General features: G+C 35.5%; 3 protein-coding genes across 3 annotated transcripts in view; 2 read left to right on the top strand and 1 right to left on the bottom strand.

The window, feature by feature from the left end:
• The window catches only part of Br140 (bromodomain-containing protein 140), a 17,027-nt gene extending 7,285 nt beyond the window's left edge, over positions 1–9,742 (top strand). Inside the window, exons 7-26 of the mRNA XM_013311915.1 lie at positions 7–65; positions 443–544; positions 862–1,000; positions 1,126–1,234; positions 1,316–1,402; positions 1,666–1,885; positions 2,519–2,615; positions 3,310–3,487; positions 3,811–3,974; positions 4,312–4,559; positions 4,888–4,967; positions 5,208–5,337; positions 5,411–5,518; positions 5,972–6,061; positions 6,544–6,664; positions 6,932–7,036; positions 7,430–7,525; positions 8,093–8,195; positions 8,601–8,698; positions 9,221–9,742. Coding sequence (XP_013167369.1) covers positions 7–65; positions 443–544; positions 862–1,000; positions 1,126–1,234; positions 1,316–1,402; positions 1,666–1,885; positions 2,519–2,615; positions 3,310–3,487; positions 3,811–3,974; positions 4,312–4,559; positions 4,888–4,967; positions 5,208–5,337; positions 5,411–5,518; positions 5,972–6,061; positions 6,544–6,664; positions 6,932–7,036; positions 7,430–7,525; positions 8,093–8,195; positions 8,601–8,698; positions 9,221–9,554 — 2,668 coding nt within the window. The 3' untranslated portion in view covers positions 9,555–9,742. The remainder of the gene's footprint in view (positions 1–6; positions 66–442; positions 545–861; positions 1,001–1,125; positions 1,235–1,315; positions 1,403–1,665; positions 1,886–2,518; positions 2,616–3,309; positions 3,488–3,810; positions 3,975–4,311; positions 4,560–4,887; positions 4,968–5,207; positions 5,338–5,410; positions 5,519–5,971; positions 6,062–6,543; positions 6,665–6,931; positions 7,037–7,429; positions 7,526–8,092; positions 8,196–8,600; positions 8,699–9,220) is intronic.
• A 1,433-nt stretch (positions 9,743–11,175) lies between these two features.
• Positions 11,176–12,117, bottom strand: LOC106117680 (NADH dehydrogenase [ubiquinone] 1 alpha subcomplex subunit 7-like). The gene is given in 4 exon segments (NM_001311984.1): positions 11,176–11,308; positions 11,545–11,643; positions 11,790–11,878; positions 11,966–12,117. Coding segments are annotated over 4 exon segments (339 nt in total). The 5' UTR covers positions 12,038–12,117; the 3' UTR covers positions 11,176–11,229.
• Positions 12,118–12,359: 242 nt separating this feature from the next.
• LOC106117679 (uncharacterized) lies at positions 12,360–13,100 on the top strand. Its single transcript, XM_013312082.1, has 4 exons — positions 12,360–12,443; positions 12,573–12,652; positions 12,734–12,832; positions 12,957–13,100. The coding sequence occupies exons 1-4, from the start codon at positions 12,375–12,377 to the stop codon at positions 13,063–13,065; spliced, it is 357 nt and encodes a 118-aa protein (XP_013167536.1). The 5' UTR covers positions 12,360–12,374; the 3' UTR covers positions 13,066–13,100.
• Positions 13,101–14,292: the final 1,192 nt, after the last annotated feature.

The raw sequence follows: 14,292 nt of genomic DNA, 5'->3' as shown, positions 1-14,292 counted from the left end.
GTGCAGGAGATGTCTGCAGTCTCCATCTCGGCTTGTTAACTGTGTATTATGTCCTAATACTGGAGGTGAGCATTAGTTACACATATAAATATAGACTAATTCAACATTCTCACGGTGAAGGAAATTATTAGGATGGAACCTGCACATATCTGAGAAGACATTTCAAAAATAAGTGTGAAGTTAAGCCACAAGGGCCTAGTCACCCCTAAAGGTAGGCTCTGAGCCCTTCAGTGGGGATGTTTAGTGAGCTGGTGATGATATAAATATATTACATTCATGCACTTTCCCTATAAAGGTTCCATTATATCTGAATTTAACCCTTGCTGTTTTTCTACTTTCTGATATTTCCCTTGTATCACGCAACCCATCCATATTTAATCACATATGATGATTAATTTATGATGATAATTGATGAGATCTAGAAATTTCTATTTTGTGACAGGTGCATTTAAACAAACAGATCAAGGCACATGGGCGCACGTAGTGTGCGCTCTCTGGATACCTGAAGTGCGGTTTGCTAACACAGTCTTCTTAGAACCCATTGGTAAGCTATAGGTTGTTTCTATTTATTTGACAGGTTAAGATCCAGAGAGAGGGCACTGCCCTCTATCCGCATCCTTTACACAATTTTAATTTTATTTGTTCTCTGGTTTTCTTAATTGTGTGTTAAAAAAAGAGCGACGCCAATAAACCACGTGAGTGGTATGTCGGTAACATCCTATGCAATCTTATTGTGTTATTTAAAATAAAAATATCTATTTTTTTGTAACGTTTTAGGTTTCGAGCTGCTAACTCGATTAAAAAGTGACTTTTTTTTATTTCCTTAAGTGCATAGTTAATTTATAAATGAATGTATAACAGATTCAATAGAGATGATCCCCGCGGCGCGGTGGAAACTGCAGTGCATGGTGTGCAAGCAGCGCGGCGCCGGCGCCTGCATACAGTGCCATAAGAGCAACTGCTACTCCGCATTCCACGTCACATGCGCGCAGCAGGCAGGGTGAGATATATGTTATATGTTACATTGTTACACTATCACACGTTACATTGTTACATGTTACACTGTCACATGTTACAATCTTTCGTTTATGTTATGACAGTTATGTGACATATTGTTTTGTCCAGTCTGTACATGAAGATGGAGGCGGCGGGCAGCGGGCGGGACCCCAGCCAGCCTGTGCAGGTCGCCAAGATGGCGTATTGCGATGCGCACACGCCCCAGCACATACTGCAGGTAACTACATACAAGTTAAAATTATATTAAATTAAACGAATTGTAAAATATTAGCTATTATACTTCTAATTGTGTTTTCAGGAAAGACGTGCACAAGATTCTGAAGGTGATTCAAAGTCGACGGATCTGTCCGCAATCAGACAGAAAGGAAGGGATAAAATCAAACAGGTTTTTAGCTTTAAAATTAATTTCCTACTAATATTTTTTTTCTCTTTTTTTCCTACTAATATTGATACATAGATGATTGAAATTTGCATAGGTTTTTTTTTGTGGAGAACAATTGTAAAGTTCACCATCCTCAAAAAAGAACGGTTAAAAAGCATGTTGTTATACCTGACAGATAATTCTCACCAATGCTACTAACAAATAGGCACAAAATAACACAGTTCATAGCCTGTCCATGTATAAATATTAACATGTAAATATTTTAGGCTCGTCGGGTGCTAGCTCGTGCTCGGAGTTGGGCTCCAGTAGTCCTGGTGCCAACTCTGCGTGCTGAACGTGTGGCAGATGTAGCGGCGTTACTGCGAGGTCCAGCAGCAGCACGCGCCAGTCTCATGAAGAGGTTGCTGGCTTACTGGACATTGAAGAGACATGCAAGGAATGGAGTGCCCTTATTGAGACGGCTGCAGAGTTTAGCAACTAATCATGGTAATGTATTCTTTTCTATAAGGTATTGTGTTTGAAAACTCTACTATAACTGCCGATCTCTGTGTTTATATAAATTGGTTTGATTATTAGGCCCTTTGTACACTAGGCAATGTTTTTTTTTATATTATAAGGTGGCAAACGAGCGAGCGACCACATGAAATCGCTGAAATAGCGAAGTGACCTTTGCCCATAGATAGACATACGCAATTGCATATGCGTTGCCTACCTTTAATCGATGGAGGAGATGATGAGGAGGAGATGCACAGAAAGAAAATATTTTCCCTTTCCATGCATCCTCTCATCCGGAAATTCCACTCCCACTTCCCATCCTTTCCTTATAAGAAAGAGGTTGGGAAGGGAAAGAGGACTAAATTAGGCCTCCGGGACGCACACTCATCAGACGAAACGCGGAATTGCTTCCACTTTACGCCTGTCATGTAAATCGTTACGTCGCCCGTACATAAAATGTGTAATCGCCGACACATGTCTATTTAAAAATTCATCTTTTGCTCGACAATCTTGACAAACAAGTTGCGGCGACTTTCTTTGGCGATTATAGAAATGACGATATAATCGGCGACGCGCGCTTTCAGTTTCGCGTTCAAATTGAATCTAAAGTTGTAAATATTTCAGGTACCCGAGGTATACAAGATGGCACAGTGAATGTACGCGAGTTGTGCAACCAGCTCAAATATTGGCAACGTATACGACAGGATCTGGAGCGAGCGAGGTGAGATGAACACAATTTGACTTTGACTTTGGTCATTAATTTTTAACACAATCTAACTCCATTCCAGTTACATTCTATTAAGCCATTGTGGACTTAATAGAAACATATTTTCATATTTTCTTAGTTATAATATTAAAACAACCAAATATAACATGATTAAGAAAATAGGCACTTAAGCTAAAAGTTACGAACCACTTAATGAGTTCTAACAGTGATATATGTATGCGACATACGGAAAGATTTTACACCTCTAACCCAGAGGGGTAGGTAGAGACCAAGAAACTCCATTTGGCGTGGCCAAACCTACCTCAGAAATCTACTTTTCGCCTCTATTGGAGACGGAATGAGATGGGTCGCCTTCTTTTCTCTCGCACATATACTTGAATTTCTTTTCTGATGTGTGCAGGATTCAATGTTTTATATCACCTTAATCACCCTTATAACAAGATATTTACATATTTACACGAACACTTAATAACAACATTTAAGTATTTATAGTAGTTAGTAATTCTTAAACCATTTTATGCAAAAAAACGTCGGATTGACTTACATTATATACTATTTATTTTGGTAGTAAAAGATAAAAACAATGAGTATGTGTGTGTCTCAGACTGTACATTATATACTAATTATTAATTTTGTTAGTGTAATGTATATATAGGAGAATGTGTGTATGTGTGTGTGTGTGTGTCAGACTGCTGTGCGAGCTGGTGCGCAAGCGCGAACGTCTGAAGGCGGAGCACACGCGCGTGTGGGAGCGCTGCGTGATGCACGCGCTGAGGCCCGCACGCGCCGCGCTGCACAAGCTGCTGCGTCTGCTCAGACTGCGGGACACCAGCGACGTCTTCACCGAGCCGGTCGATCTTAATGAGGTGATCATCATCATCTGCATACATAAATATCACTCAAGGTCAACGCAACGCATTTATTGAAGAATTAAAAAAAGGGTGTTGACAGACATACAGGTGGACAATACATTGATCTTGCAAGGGTTCCGTTTTTTTCTTTCGAGGTACGGAACCCTAAAAACAGTAGCCTATGTGTCTTCGAGACCATGTTCTATATTTATGCCAAATATCATCGAGATCCATTCAACAGTTTTGGAGATACCTTCTAACGAATATTCCTCCATCCATACATCTAAAGATTCTCATTTATAATATTAGTAAGACATATAGAAGTTTGTGGTGTCCAGGTTCCAGACTACAGCACAGTAGTGAAGCAGCCGATGGACTTGAGCACTATGGGCAAGAAACTGGAGCGCGGCGCGTACCGCACCATTGATGATGTAGAGACGGACTTCAACCTTATGATAGACAACTGTCTCACTTACAACAACAAGGATACTGTCTTCTATAAGTACGTATTTCATACATGATATTACGACTTTTTTATTTATTTTTGTAAAAATTGCTATATAAAGTATTAGTTGTCGCCCGCAAATTCGTCCTCGCGTATTTAAAAAAATATAATTAGTAGACTATGTGTACTTCCAGAAAATTTTCAACATCTACTCCAAATTTCAGCGAGATCTATACAGCTGGTCTGGAGATAACAAACATCCATCCATCCATACATTCGGATTTATATTATTAGTATAATATAAATATTTTATTAGAAATGTAGTTTTAAAATGTACAGAAAATTTATAAATTATCATTTTAGTCTGTTAAATTTTTTGTTCAACGTATCTTAGGGCAGGTATAAAGATGCGGGAGCAGTGCGTGCCCATCTTCCGTCAGGCGAGACGTGACCTGATTGAGGCGGGTCTGAGCGAGGTGGCGGGGCAGGGCGCCGCTGCGGACGCTGACGAGGCCCCGCCCCAAGTCGCCGAGACGCCGCCCCCGCCCGCAACCGCTCCGCCCTCCACCGCCTCAATACAACGCAGCGCACGCGCACGCAGTAGAGCAAAGAGATCTAGTAGTGAGAGTGAACATACTGCAGGTATGACTTAAATATATTTGTCTCTCACGAAATACATTTTCTTAAAAGACAGAAAGAGATGTAAAACCATTCGATCGTCCAGCGTTGAATAACATGATATTTTATTGCAGCCTTATTTTTATTTAATATTAGCTGTCGCGAAAAAAAACTTAATTAGTAGCCTATGTGTTCTTCCAGACTATGTTCCATATGTATGCCAAATTCGAACGAGATCCATGCAGCCGTTCTTAATGCTTTCAAATAACAAACAAATTAACATAGGTAAATTTATGTTGGACGGATTATCTAACAATAAATAGTAGACTTAGGATATTTAAATATATTTCAGATACGAGAAGCGAGCGCGGCGTGTCTGTAGCACGAAGTGAACGACGCATGTCTACACGCAGACTGTCTGAAGATAACACGGTAATATTAATTAAGTCGGTACTATAGTTAGTATTTGAAAAATACAGTGATAGCTGTCGCTCGCGACTCCGTCCGCGCGGAATTAAAAAAAAACATAATAAGTAGCCTATGTGTTCTTCCAGACTATATTCTAGATTTATGCCAAATTGCATCAAAATCCGTTCAACCGTTCCAGAGATAAGTTCAAAGAAACATCCATCCATCGTTTATCATTTCCATATATATTTTATTTATCCCCAGCGTGACGAGTCTCCGGCTGGTAAAGTGAACAGGAACTGGTGGCGTGGGCGGGGCAGGGGGCGTGGTCGGCGCGGACGCCGGGGGCGGGGCCGCGCTAGCCAATCAGTGCCCAGACCAGCACATGATAATGGTACCTATTGCTTCGTAATAATGACTAAGATGCCTTAAAGAAGACATATTTGAAAGTTATATTCTTTTTTCAGAGACGCCAACATCTGATTCCGAGACTCCGGTGTTGGCTAGGAAGAGCGTTGAGCGTAAATTAGTAACACCGGACAAGTCGCCAGTCAAACAAAATGATGCTAGCCCAAGTAAGAATATTTACAATTTGGCCTTCATATGTGACTTTCTTGAAGAGTGAAGCTAAGAAACTTTTGGTGTTTTTCAAAGTATCTTCTATATATAAAAATCATTGTACACACCACTTACCTGATAGAGTCGGGTTTCTGAGACCAAAATCTCCGTATAAAACATACCGTCATTCCTGTTGTTATCTTTGAAAACAACAGATGTAACAATTTATTTTAAACGAACATATTGGTCTCAGAAACTTACGGTAAGAAATGATTTTACGAAATTCATCTCGGTCTAAAGTGGGAAATCAAAGTTTGGATGTAGATGTTATACCTTCGTCAAAATAACTTGGAAATTGACATGAACGCGTTTCAGCAATAATTTACGTGTTATAGGATTTCACACGGACGAAGTCGCGGAAAACATCTAGTTAATACTAATAGTAATATTTTAATGAATTATTTGTCCAGGTGTCAGTATGTTGAGCAATGGTCTCAGAAAGCCGACATTACTGTTAACTCCGTCTACGATTGCAGCGCCGAAGAGTTTCGGTTCTGATGGTGAGTCAATTTACTTGCTGTCGCCCGCGAATTCATTCGCTCGGAATTAAAAAAACTTAATAAGAAGTCTATATTTTCTTCTAGACTATGTTCTAAATCTGTGCCAAATTTCATCAAAATCCGTTGAATCGTTCCGGGGATACCTTCGAACAAATATCTATCCATCCATCTATCTATCTAAACTTTTACATTCATAATATTAGTAAGATTTAAGATTCAAAAATACTCTATCCTAGCTGTCGTCTTTGACTCCGTCCGCGAGGAATTAAAAAAAATTAATTAGTGGCCTATGTGATCTTGCAGGCTATGTTCTAATGTCATCCATGTCAAATTTCATCCAAATCTATGCTGCTGTTCTGGAGATACCTTAAAACATCCATTTATCCATCCATCCAAACATTCGCATTTCTAACATTAGTAAGATTTTCAATTGGAAATGATTATATGTCAACTACTTTTAAATTATTATTTGTTTATTTCAGCATGTCTGCCGACCCTGTCAGCAAGTCTGGGCCGGTCCAGTGAGAGCAGTCCGCGCAAGAAGGGCCGCGGCAGACCTCGCAAACATGACAAGGACAAAACATCCTCCTCCGACTTGTTTAGGTTATTTCTGAAAAACCTTACCTGGCTAATCGTGGGTTTCTGATGCCTAAATCTCTGTATAAAATATATCGTCATCCCTGGCATTGTCATCTTTGATAAAACAGAAGACAGAGAAACAAAAATAAAAAGTTTTAAACGGATATTACTGTTACTGCTATAAAACCGCACTTAGACAGTCGGACAAAAAAAGAATTAATTATTTTTTCGTTATCAGATATACATATGTACATACATGCATACATAAAAATATAAAATGTATATTTGCAGGTCAGTTGGCGAGGGGGGCGTGGCCACCCCGGTGCCCGCCTCCTTCCTGCAGTACCGCGGTCCCCCGGGGGAGGTCGGCTCTGATAGTGACCTCGCACTCTCCAGGTACAATAGTATATTTGTTTATATTCCCATCCTACGAAAAGATTTATATTTCTTATAGAACCGACGATAACTCTGCGTGGCTTAGTTCGTTTGAATTAATATTATATACGAATAAAAATACGTCCGCGTGGAATTAAAAAAAAGGTTAATTAGTCTTTGTGTTTTACCAGACTATGTTCCATATGTATGCCAAATTTCATCAAGATCCATTGAGCCGTTACGGAGATACGTTCAAACAATCATCCATCCATACATCTAAATTTTGGCATTTAAAATATTATTAGGGTTTTTTCAATAAATAAATACAATATCAGATATTTCATATATTAAAAGATATATGTTTTAATATAAGTTTGTGTAGTGGAAATGGTCAGTAACCCTGATGATGTGCAGGTCCAGCAGCAGCAGCAGCGCGTGGTCTCAGTCGTGTTCCTCCTGCACACATTATGATGATGATGATCGTTCCTGTTCATATTCCTCCAGTGATGGGTAACAAACTTTTATACTAAAATCTCTTTTTCCCGGAGAAGATTTATCGATTTTGAACTTTATGTGATTGGAACAAAGTTTTTCGATTTCCGATTTACATATGTACATTTATCCGACGTTCTTACGTTGAAGGAAAACATCGTGATGCAACCTGCACATATCTGAGAAGAAATTCAACGATATGTGTGAAGTTAACCAACCCGCACTTGGCCAGCGTGGTTGACTATGGCATAATCACCCTTAACTTGGGTAGGCTCCGAGCCCCTCAGTGGGGACGTATAGTGAGGTGATGATTATATCGAAGCGTTAAAAAAACGTGTATAATCAAATTAAAACTATTGTTTGTGATAAAAATCAGACCTTATCGCCCCGGTGTGTGTGAACGGAACATTGTGAACAAATGTAAGATAATATTGTAAATTAAAAATAATAAAGATTTGTGACTTACTAAAAATATTTTCATATATACGAGGTTTAACGAAATATATTCAGTTTGTTTATAGTAAAAATCTTTTGAGATTTAGGTGTCTAACAAAAAAAAACGTTAATGTTTTTATTTTAAAACAGATCTAGCTATAACGAAGCTGTGGAGTCTGCACTAGAAGGCAGCGGCGGTGAGCGGAGACGTGCACGACGCGCACACGCAGACCCCGCGCCTCCCACACACAAGGTGACAAACAGACATACATACATTTATACGACAATAACCTAATGGTTAAGTGTAACTACCGATCTAACAATCGTAGGTTCAATTCCAGTCCAGTTCCAATTATTTTTTCAAGATTTAGTAAATAATTCTACTCGTGGGTTTCCGAGATAAATATCCTCGTCAAAAATATATTGTTATCTCCGTTTTGTCAAAGATAAAAATTTGTTTTATATTTAAATTTTTGGTCTCAGAAACCAACGGTAAAACAGTAAAACCTCTTTAAGCGAAAATTATATATAGATTGTCAGCTTTAGACGGATGCCCTCCATTAGAGACAAAACTTTATGCGAGAAAAAATATCACAATCCCTTAGACTCTAGTTTATCCAGATTAGACTGTATTATAATCTAATTTATTTTTTTGAAGGGTCGTGGCACGAGGTCGTCCACATCTAAGACTCCAGTGAAGGCAACACCATCAACCACACATTTGGAACCGTTGCAACTTGTGTGGGCTAAATGCAGGTACGTATTATAATTACATCTATAATAAACTAGCTGCTGCCCGCGACTCCATGCCCGCGGGAAAACAAACTTAATTAGTAGCCTATGTATTCTTCCAGACTTTGTTCTACATCTATGCCAAATTTCAGCAAGATCCATACAGCGTTTTTGGAGATATCTTCAAACATCCATCCATTCAAACTTTCGCATTTATAATATTACTAGCTGTTGCCCGTGACTATCCGCGCGGTATTAAAAAAAACATAATTAGTAGCCTATGTGTTCTTCCAGACTATGTTCAATGTGCATGCTAAATTTCATCAAGATCTGTTGAGCCGTTACGAAGATATCTTTAAACAAACATCCATCCATCTATCCAACAATTCGCATTTATAATATTAGAATTAAAAATATTAATCATTATCAAATAGATTCTATATAATAAATAGCTAGAAAAAACTGAACGGTCTGTCCGTTCTTGGTTGTGCATAATTTAGCATTTTGACTTAAATATATTTATATATCAACGAATTACTTTTACAGAGGTTACCCATGGTATCCAGCATTAATAATAGATCCTAAAATACCAAAAGGATTCATTTACAATGGTGTACCCTTACCTGTCCCACCACAAGATGTGTTAAACCTCAAGAAAAACCATTCTCATGAACCAGTACTTTATTTAGTTCTCTTCTTTGATGTTAAACGAACATGGCAATGGCTGCCACCGAATAAACTCGAAGTTCTAGGAGTAGATAAAAGTTTAGACCAAGCTAAATTGGTTGAATCTCGGAAACCTACTGAAAGGAAAGCGGTTAAGAAGGCCTATGGTGATGCGATGCAGTTCAGGAAGCAAGTTGATGGTGAAGATAAATGACAAAGGTTCAGATATAGATCCCGGAGACATCACAAAGGGTTCAGTTTTGGTAATTTCTCAACGATGAGGATTAGAACACCAGTGGACAGTACCGATTCAAGTGACTAAATAATAGAATCTATTTTTTTTTCTACTAATAAAATGTAATATACTAGTAGGGGCTAGTTTGTCATATAAAGCAGGTCTTAGGTCTAATTTTAGTCCTCTTTCCCTTCTCATATTTTTCTTATATGGGAAATGGAAATACATTTGACGGAGGATGCATAGGAAGGGGAATCATTTCTTCCTATGTGTCCTTCTTTGGTCGATTAAAGGTAACACATCTGAAATTGAAGATGTCTATGGGCAGCGATCCCTACGCTTTTTCAACGAATTTGGTCGCTTCAAATCATACAATATAAAAAAAAATTAGGATAAACTACAAAACTACTAAATCATACAATATAAAAAAAAATTAGGATAAACTACAAAACTACTAAAGTGAACTCAAAAACTATTTTGAAAAATATTTAGCTACTAGTAAGTTCACTTATTAATGACTAAGCCAAGCTATTTGTTTACTTTCTCTAGCAAAGCTAGATAGAATTAATATTAATATGAATACAATAAATTGTAATTTAAAGATTTGAATTTTGCTTTAATATAAAAATAACGTAGATTTCTATAGATTTATAAATACTTAGTACTTCAGAACAATCCCACCTGATATTATAAATAATTGGACCCATTTACTGAAAAGAGTAACTCTTATGAGATCTAAGATAACTCTTTTCTTCGGAAGGTTCAAATTTCAATAATTTTGTTTATTTTATTGCGTAATTGAAGTAATATTTACTAAAAACAATATTGAATACTATATCTCAATAATTTCAAAGTTTTTATTCAGAAAATTTACTATATAAGTAATTATTTGGTCATATTTTCATAATGCTAAATTGAAATAGATGCTTTTTTAATCTACTAATATACTAAAATATAATATTAGATGTGTATGGAAAGTAAAAAGTTATTAATTCATAATGGAATATTGCATTGGATAATTTAAAAGTTAAATAATACAGTTTTTAACTAGTATTCTGCGGAAAACGTCAATATTAACTAGAGTTTTTTATGCAAAGTTGTGTTGATAAATAAGAAAATTAGAATTTTCTAAAATCTAACCATTTCATTTTTAATTGTCACGAATGTAAAAAGTAATTTATTGCTATTATTAAAAATCTTTATTAATGTTTGAATTGAATAAAAAAAATAGTTTTTGTACTGAAGATGTTTTATTTTTTCTTGTTTCTGTTTAACCCTTGAACAATAAACATACTTTGAAAAAACTCATCCAGAGGGTCTATCATGAATATATTGCATTTTCAACAAAACAAAATATGTCAAAGTCAATGACATTGCGTATATCGACTAGCAAATATTTGTGCTAGACCTCTGCATTTGTTTTAAATGTGAAACATCTTTCTGTTGTTTACTTACCTCATGGTTGCTTCATGGTGAACTGAACACAATATTTTTGGTAAGGTACTGATCAAAATATTCATTTTGCACTACATAAAAAGAGAGTAAAGTAGTTGTTGATGGAAATTTAAAGAGTTTTGTCTCCTTGTTTAGAAAAACAACCTTGACTATTTAATAGAATCTATATTTTAAATGTAAGCACAGACTTTATGCATAATTAATTGTTGTAATAATGCTGATCCCAAAGATGAACATTTCCAGGCTTTGGAATTTTTACTGATGCAGTTTTAGGTTCTCTGAAATAAAGAAAAAATGTTTTGTACGATTTTATTCCTAAGTATATTAAGCCTATGAAAGAATCTCGCCAAATAAAAATTTATAACTTCTGCCTACTATTCTAAGTTAAAAATGTGAATGTTATATTTGAAAAAAGGGCCTTATGGGACAACTTTATCCCAAAGTAATACAAGTACACACAGATATAAGCCAAGATGCATTGAAATGACAAATGTGTATGTAACATAAAACTTACCCCTTTCCAGCACCATCAGTTAGCAGTTGTTGTGTAAGGTCCAGAGGTGGCGCCATCTCCCTTCTACCATCTCGTGTGTAGTAGTAGTTATGAGCGTGTCTGTAAAATTATTTCTTTTTAAATAACCAATCATCAAAGATTTGAATTGCTTCAATGTCAAATAAATCAACCTTAATGTTCTAATTTTTAAATGGTAATTAGAGATTATAAACATAGACGATATAGAAAGCAAAATCTAGGCATACTTGTGTGTTACTCCATCAGGAAGCTCTGGTTGAGGCTGGGTCCTAGCCGACAACATCGGCTCGAACCGCAAGGCTATAGTAAAGTTCCTCTAAAATAGAAAAAAAAACAAATATCGATTAGGAACAACAATATACAACCATAAATTACGTAACATTTAACTAAACACAATACGTACGCCTAAAAGAAAATTTCTGATGATTTGTAGACCCAATGAAATATCACGAAATTCAACTTTTGGTTTGGGCATGATTATTGCAATATTCTCACAATAAAATATAGATAAACACGATTTATTTTATGATAAAACTATGACATTGTTTCAGCTGTATTGACAACGACATTGACACATGACTTTGACATTACAAATCGAGTCTTTTTACGCAGTATTTTAACACCGTAAAGACTGTAAAGAACTTCAAAAGATAAATTAGTGCTTATAAGCTAATAAATACAATAATTAACGAATATAGTATTTAATCTATAAGGGGTAACCTAAATAGTAACCAGCACAAACAAAAAAATGCATATTAATATTTATGACAGTGACAGTAATTTGTTTTCGAATTTCTAAATTAAATTGAACAATGGCCTTCATAACAAAATTTAATAAATTTCACAAGAAACATTTATTAAAAAATGTAACAACTTCAAAGGTAATATAATGTTACATAAACTCCTCATTCTTGCTCGTATATTTTAATTTTTTGCATGATTGGTACTACTTATCAATGCATTGAAAATATGTTAAATCAATGCCCTTACCGTATTTATAAATCTAACAGGTTTTGCCTGTTGCGTTCGTGAGCAGCGAAGATTCTTCAGAACTGCTTCCGCCGCCCGATCTCCGATGCTTTTCAAACAGGTATAACAGTATTTGCTAAATTTGCATCACTTTCTAAGAAGTTCAAATTTGTTGTAATTCAATAAAAACGTTCCGTTTCAGTCAATTAAAGAAAAACGTCTTAAAGAATTTTTGTGCACCGTCATCTTACACTATTCTAGCAGGTAATCCACAACCTGTGGATCGCCGCGATCTTTTAAGGTAATAATTTTTTTTATAAATTCCAACTTTTTTGATAAAAAAACGTTAATAAAACTAAATTTCAACTTTTCAATTAATGATTTTCTGCGAGCTTTAGAATCTATTTTACTTAATTTTGTTTCAGACATGACATAACAATAAAGAAGTGGGAACAGAAAACTAATATTATCCCGAAAAACAATTTAACTATATTACTTGGAATAACAATGTTTGCCGAAATTAATAAAAACTAACACTTTAATTATTTTTGGTAATTATTAATATTATGTATTTGAATTTAAATAAATACTTGTCAAAAAAAATTTGTGAATTCTTTGCAATTATTCGATTATTTTTAACGAATTTTCGTATTACGATACCGATTTTTTTTCTTTTTTTATGAAAGAAAAATGTAATTAAATGAAAGTCTCAATGCTAAAAAGAAATTTATTCATATAATTTCACATCGAATTACATTTAACATGAGCATGTATTAGAAAAATACCCTCGAAATAAAAATTATCATATAGAGCGTTCCTATGCGCAATACATTTCATTCAATAATTTTGGTCCTAACGAAACATCAAAATACAAAACGAAAATATTGACTTACGCAAAAATATGCCTTGGCTTCACAGAATTCTATAAATAGAAAACGCCTGTTGTTCCTGACAGTTAATTCAACCTAGTATTAATTCGAATCCTCACCACCAACCGCAACCGTCAGCGCCAAATAGGCAGAAAATCCCATGACTTATAACCTGTCTATGTATAGAGGTCAGTGCTTCACTTACATCCAATTAACCATAAAGTAATTACAAGCATAGTTCAAAATATGTATGGGTTACTTTTAAGTCGCCTTTTATAATTCCTGTTAGAGGGACGGAATAACGGATTTAGAAATTAGAATTGATGAATTCAATAAAAAAATAATAAATTGTAAAGTTCAATAACAAAGAGTATATAAAATAAGAGACGGACTCTTGACTAATTAGATACACAAACGGAGAATAAAAATTGTCATTTTCAATGCTAGCAATATTATGAACAAGTCTACGTTGCTACCAATCTAAAAAAATCAATCTGTCAGTTTCCTTTTTGACGTTTAAAGTATTATTCGAGGGAAAACAATTTAGGAAAAATAAAACCATTTCGTTAATTGCAACTTTAATTTAATCTTCTGACTAAAGCGAACATATTTTAAGAACGCAACATAATGCTCACTGCTTTCGTAATAATAATAATAATAAATCTTTAATTCAGACACATGTCCATACAAGACAAAAACACAAATTAAACATACTAGCACAAAAATAAAATAAAATTCTTTAGGGCACATGTAGACGTGACCCTAAAGAATTCTTCTTCTTCTTCTTCTTCTTCTTCTTCTTCTTCTTCTTCTTCTTCTTCTTCTTCTTCTTCTTCTTCTTCTTCTTCTTCTTCTTCTTCTTCTTCTTCTTCTTCTTCTTCTTCTTCTTCTT

This window comes from Papilio xuthus, unplaced genomic scaffold (assembly GCF_000836235.2).
Source record: "Papilio xuthus unplaced genomic scaffold, Pxut_1.1 DF827679.1, whole genome shotgun sequence".
In the NCBI taxonomy this organism is placed as follows: Eukaryota; Metazoa; Arthropoda; class Insecta; order Lepidoptera; family Papilionidae; genus Papilio; species Papilio xuthus.
This window is presented reverse-complemented; position numbering and strand designations above follow the sequence as displayed.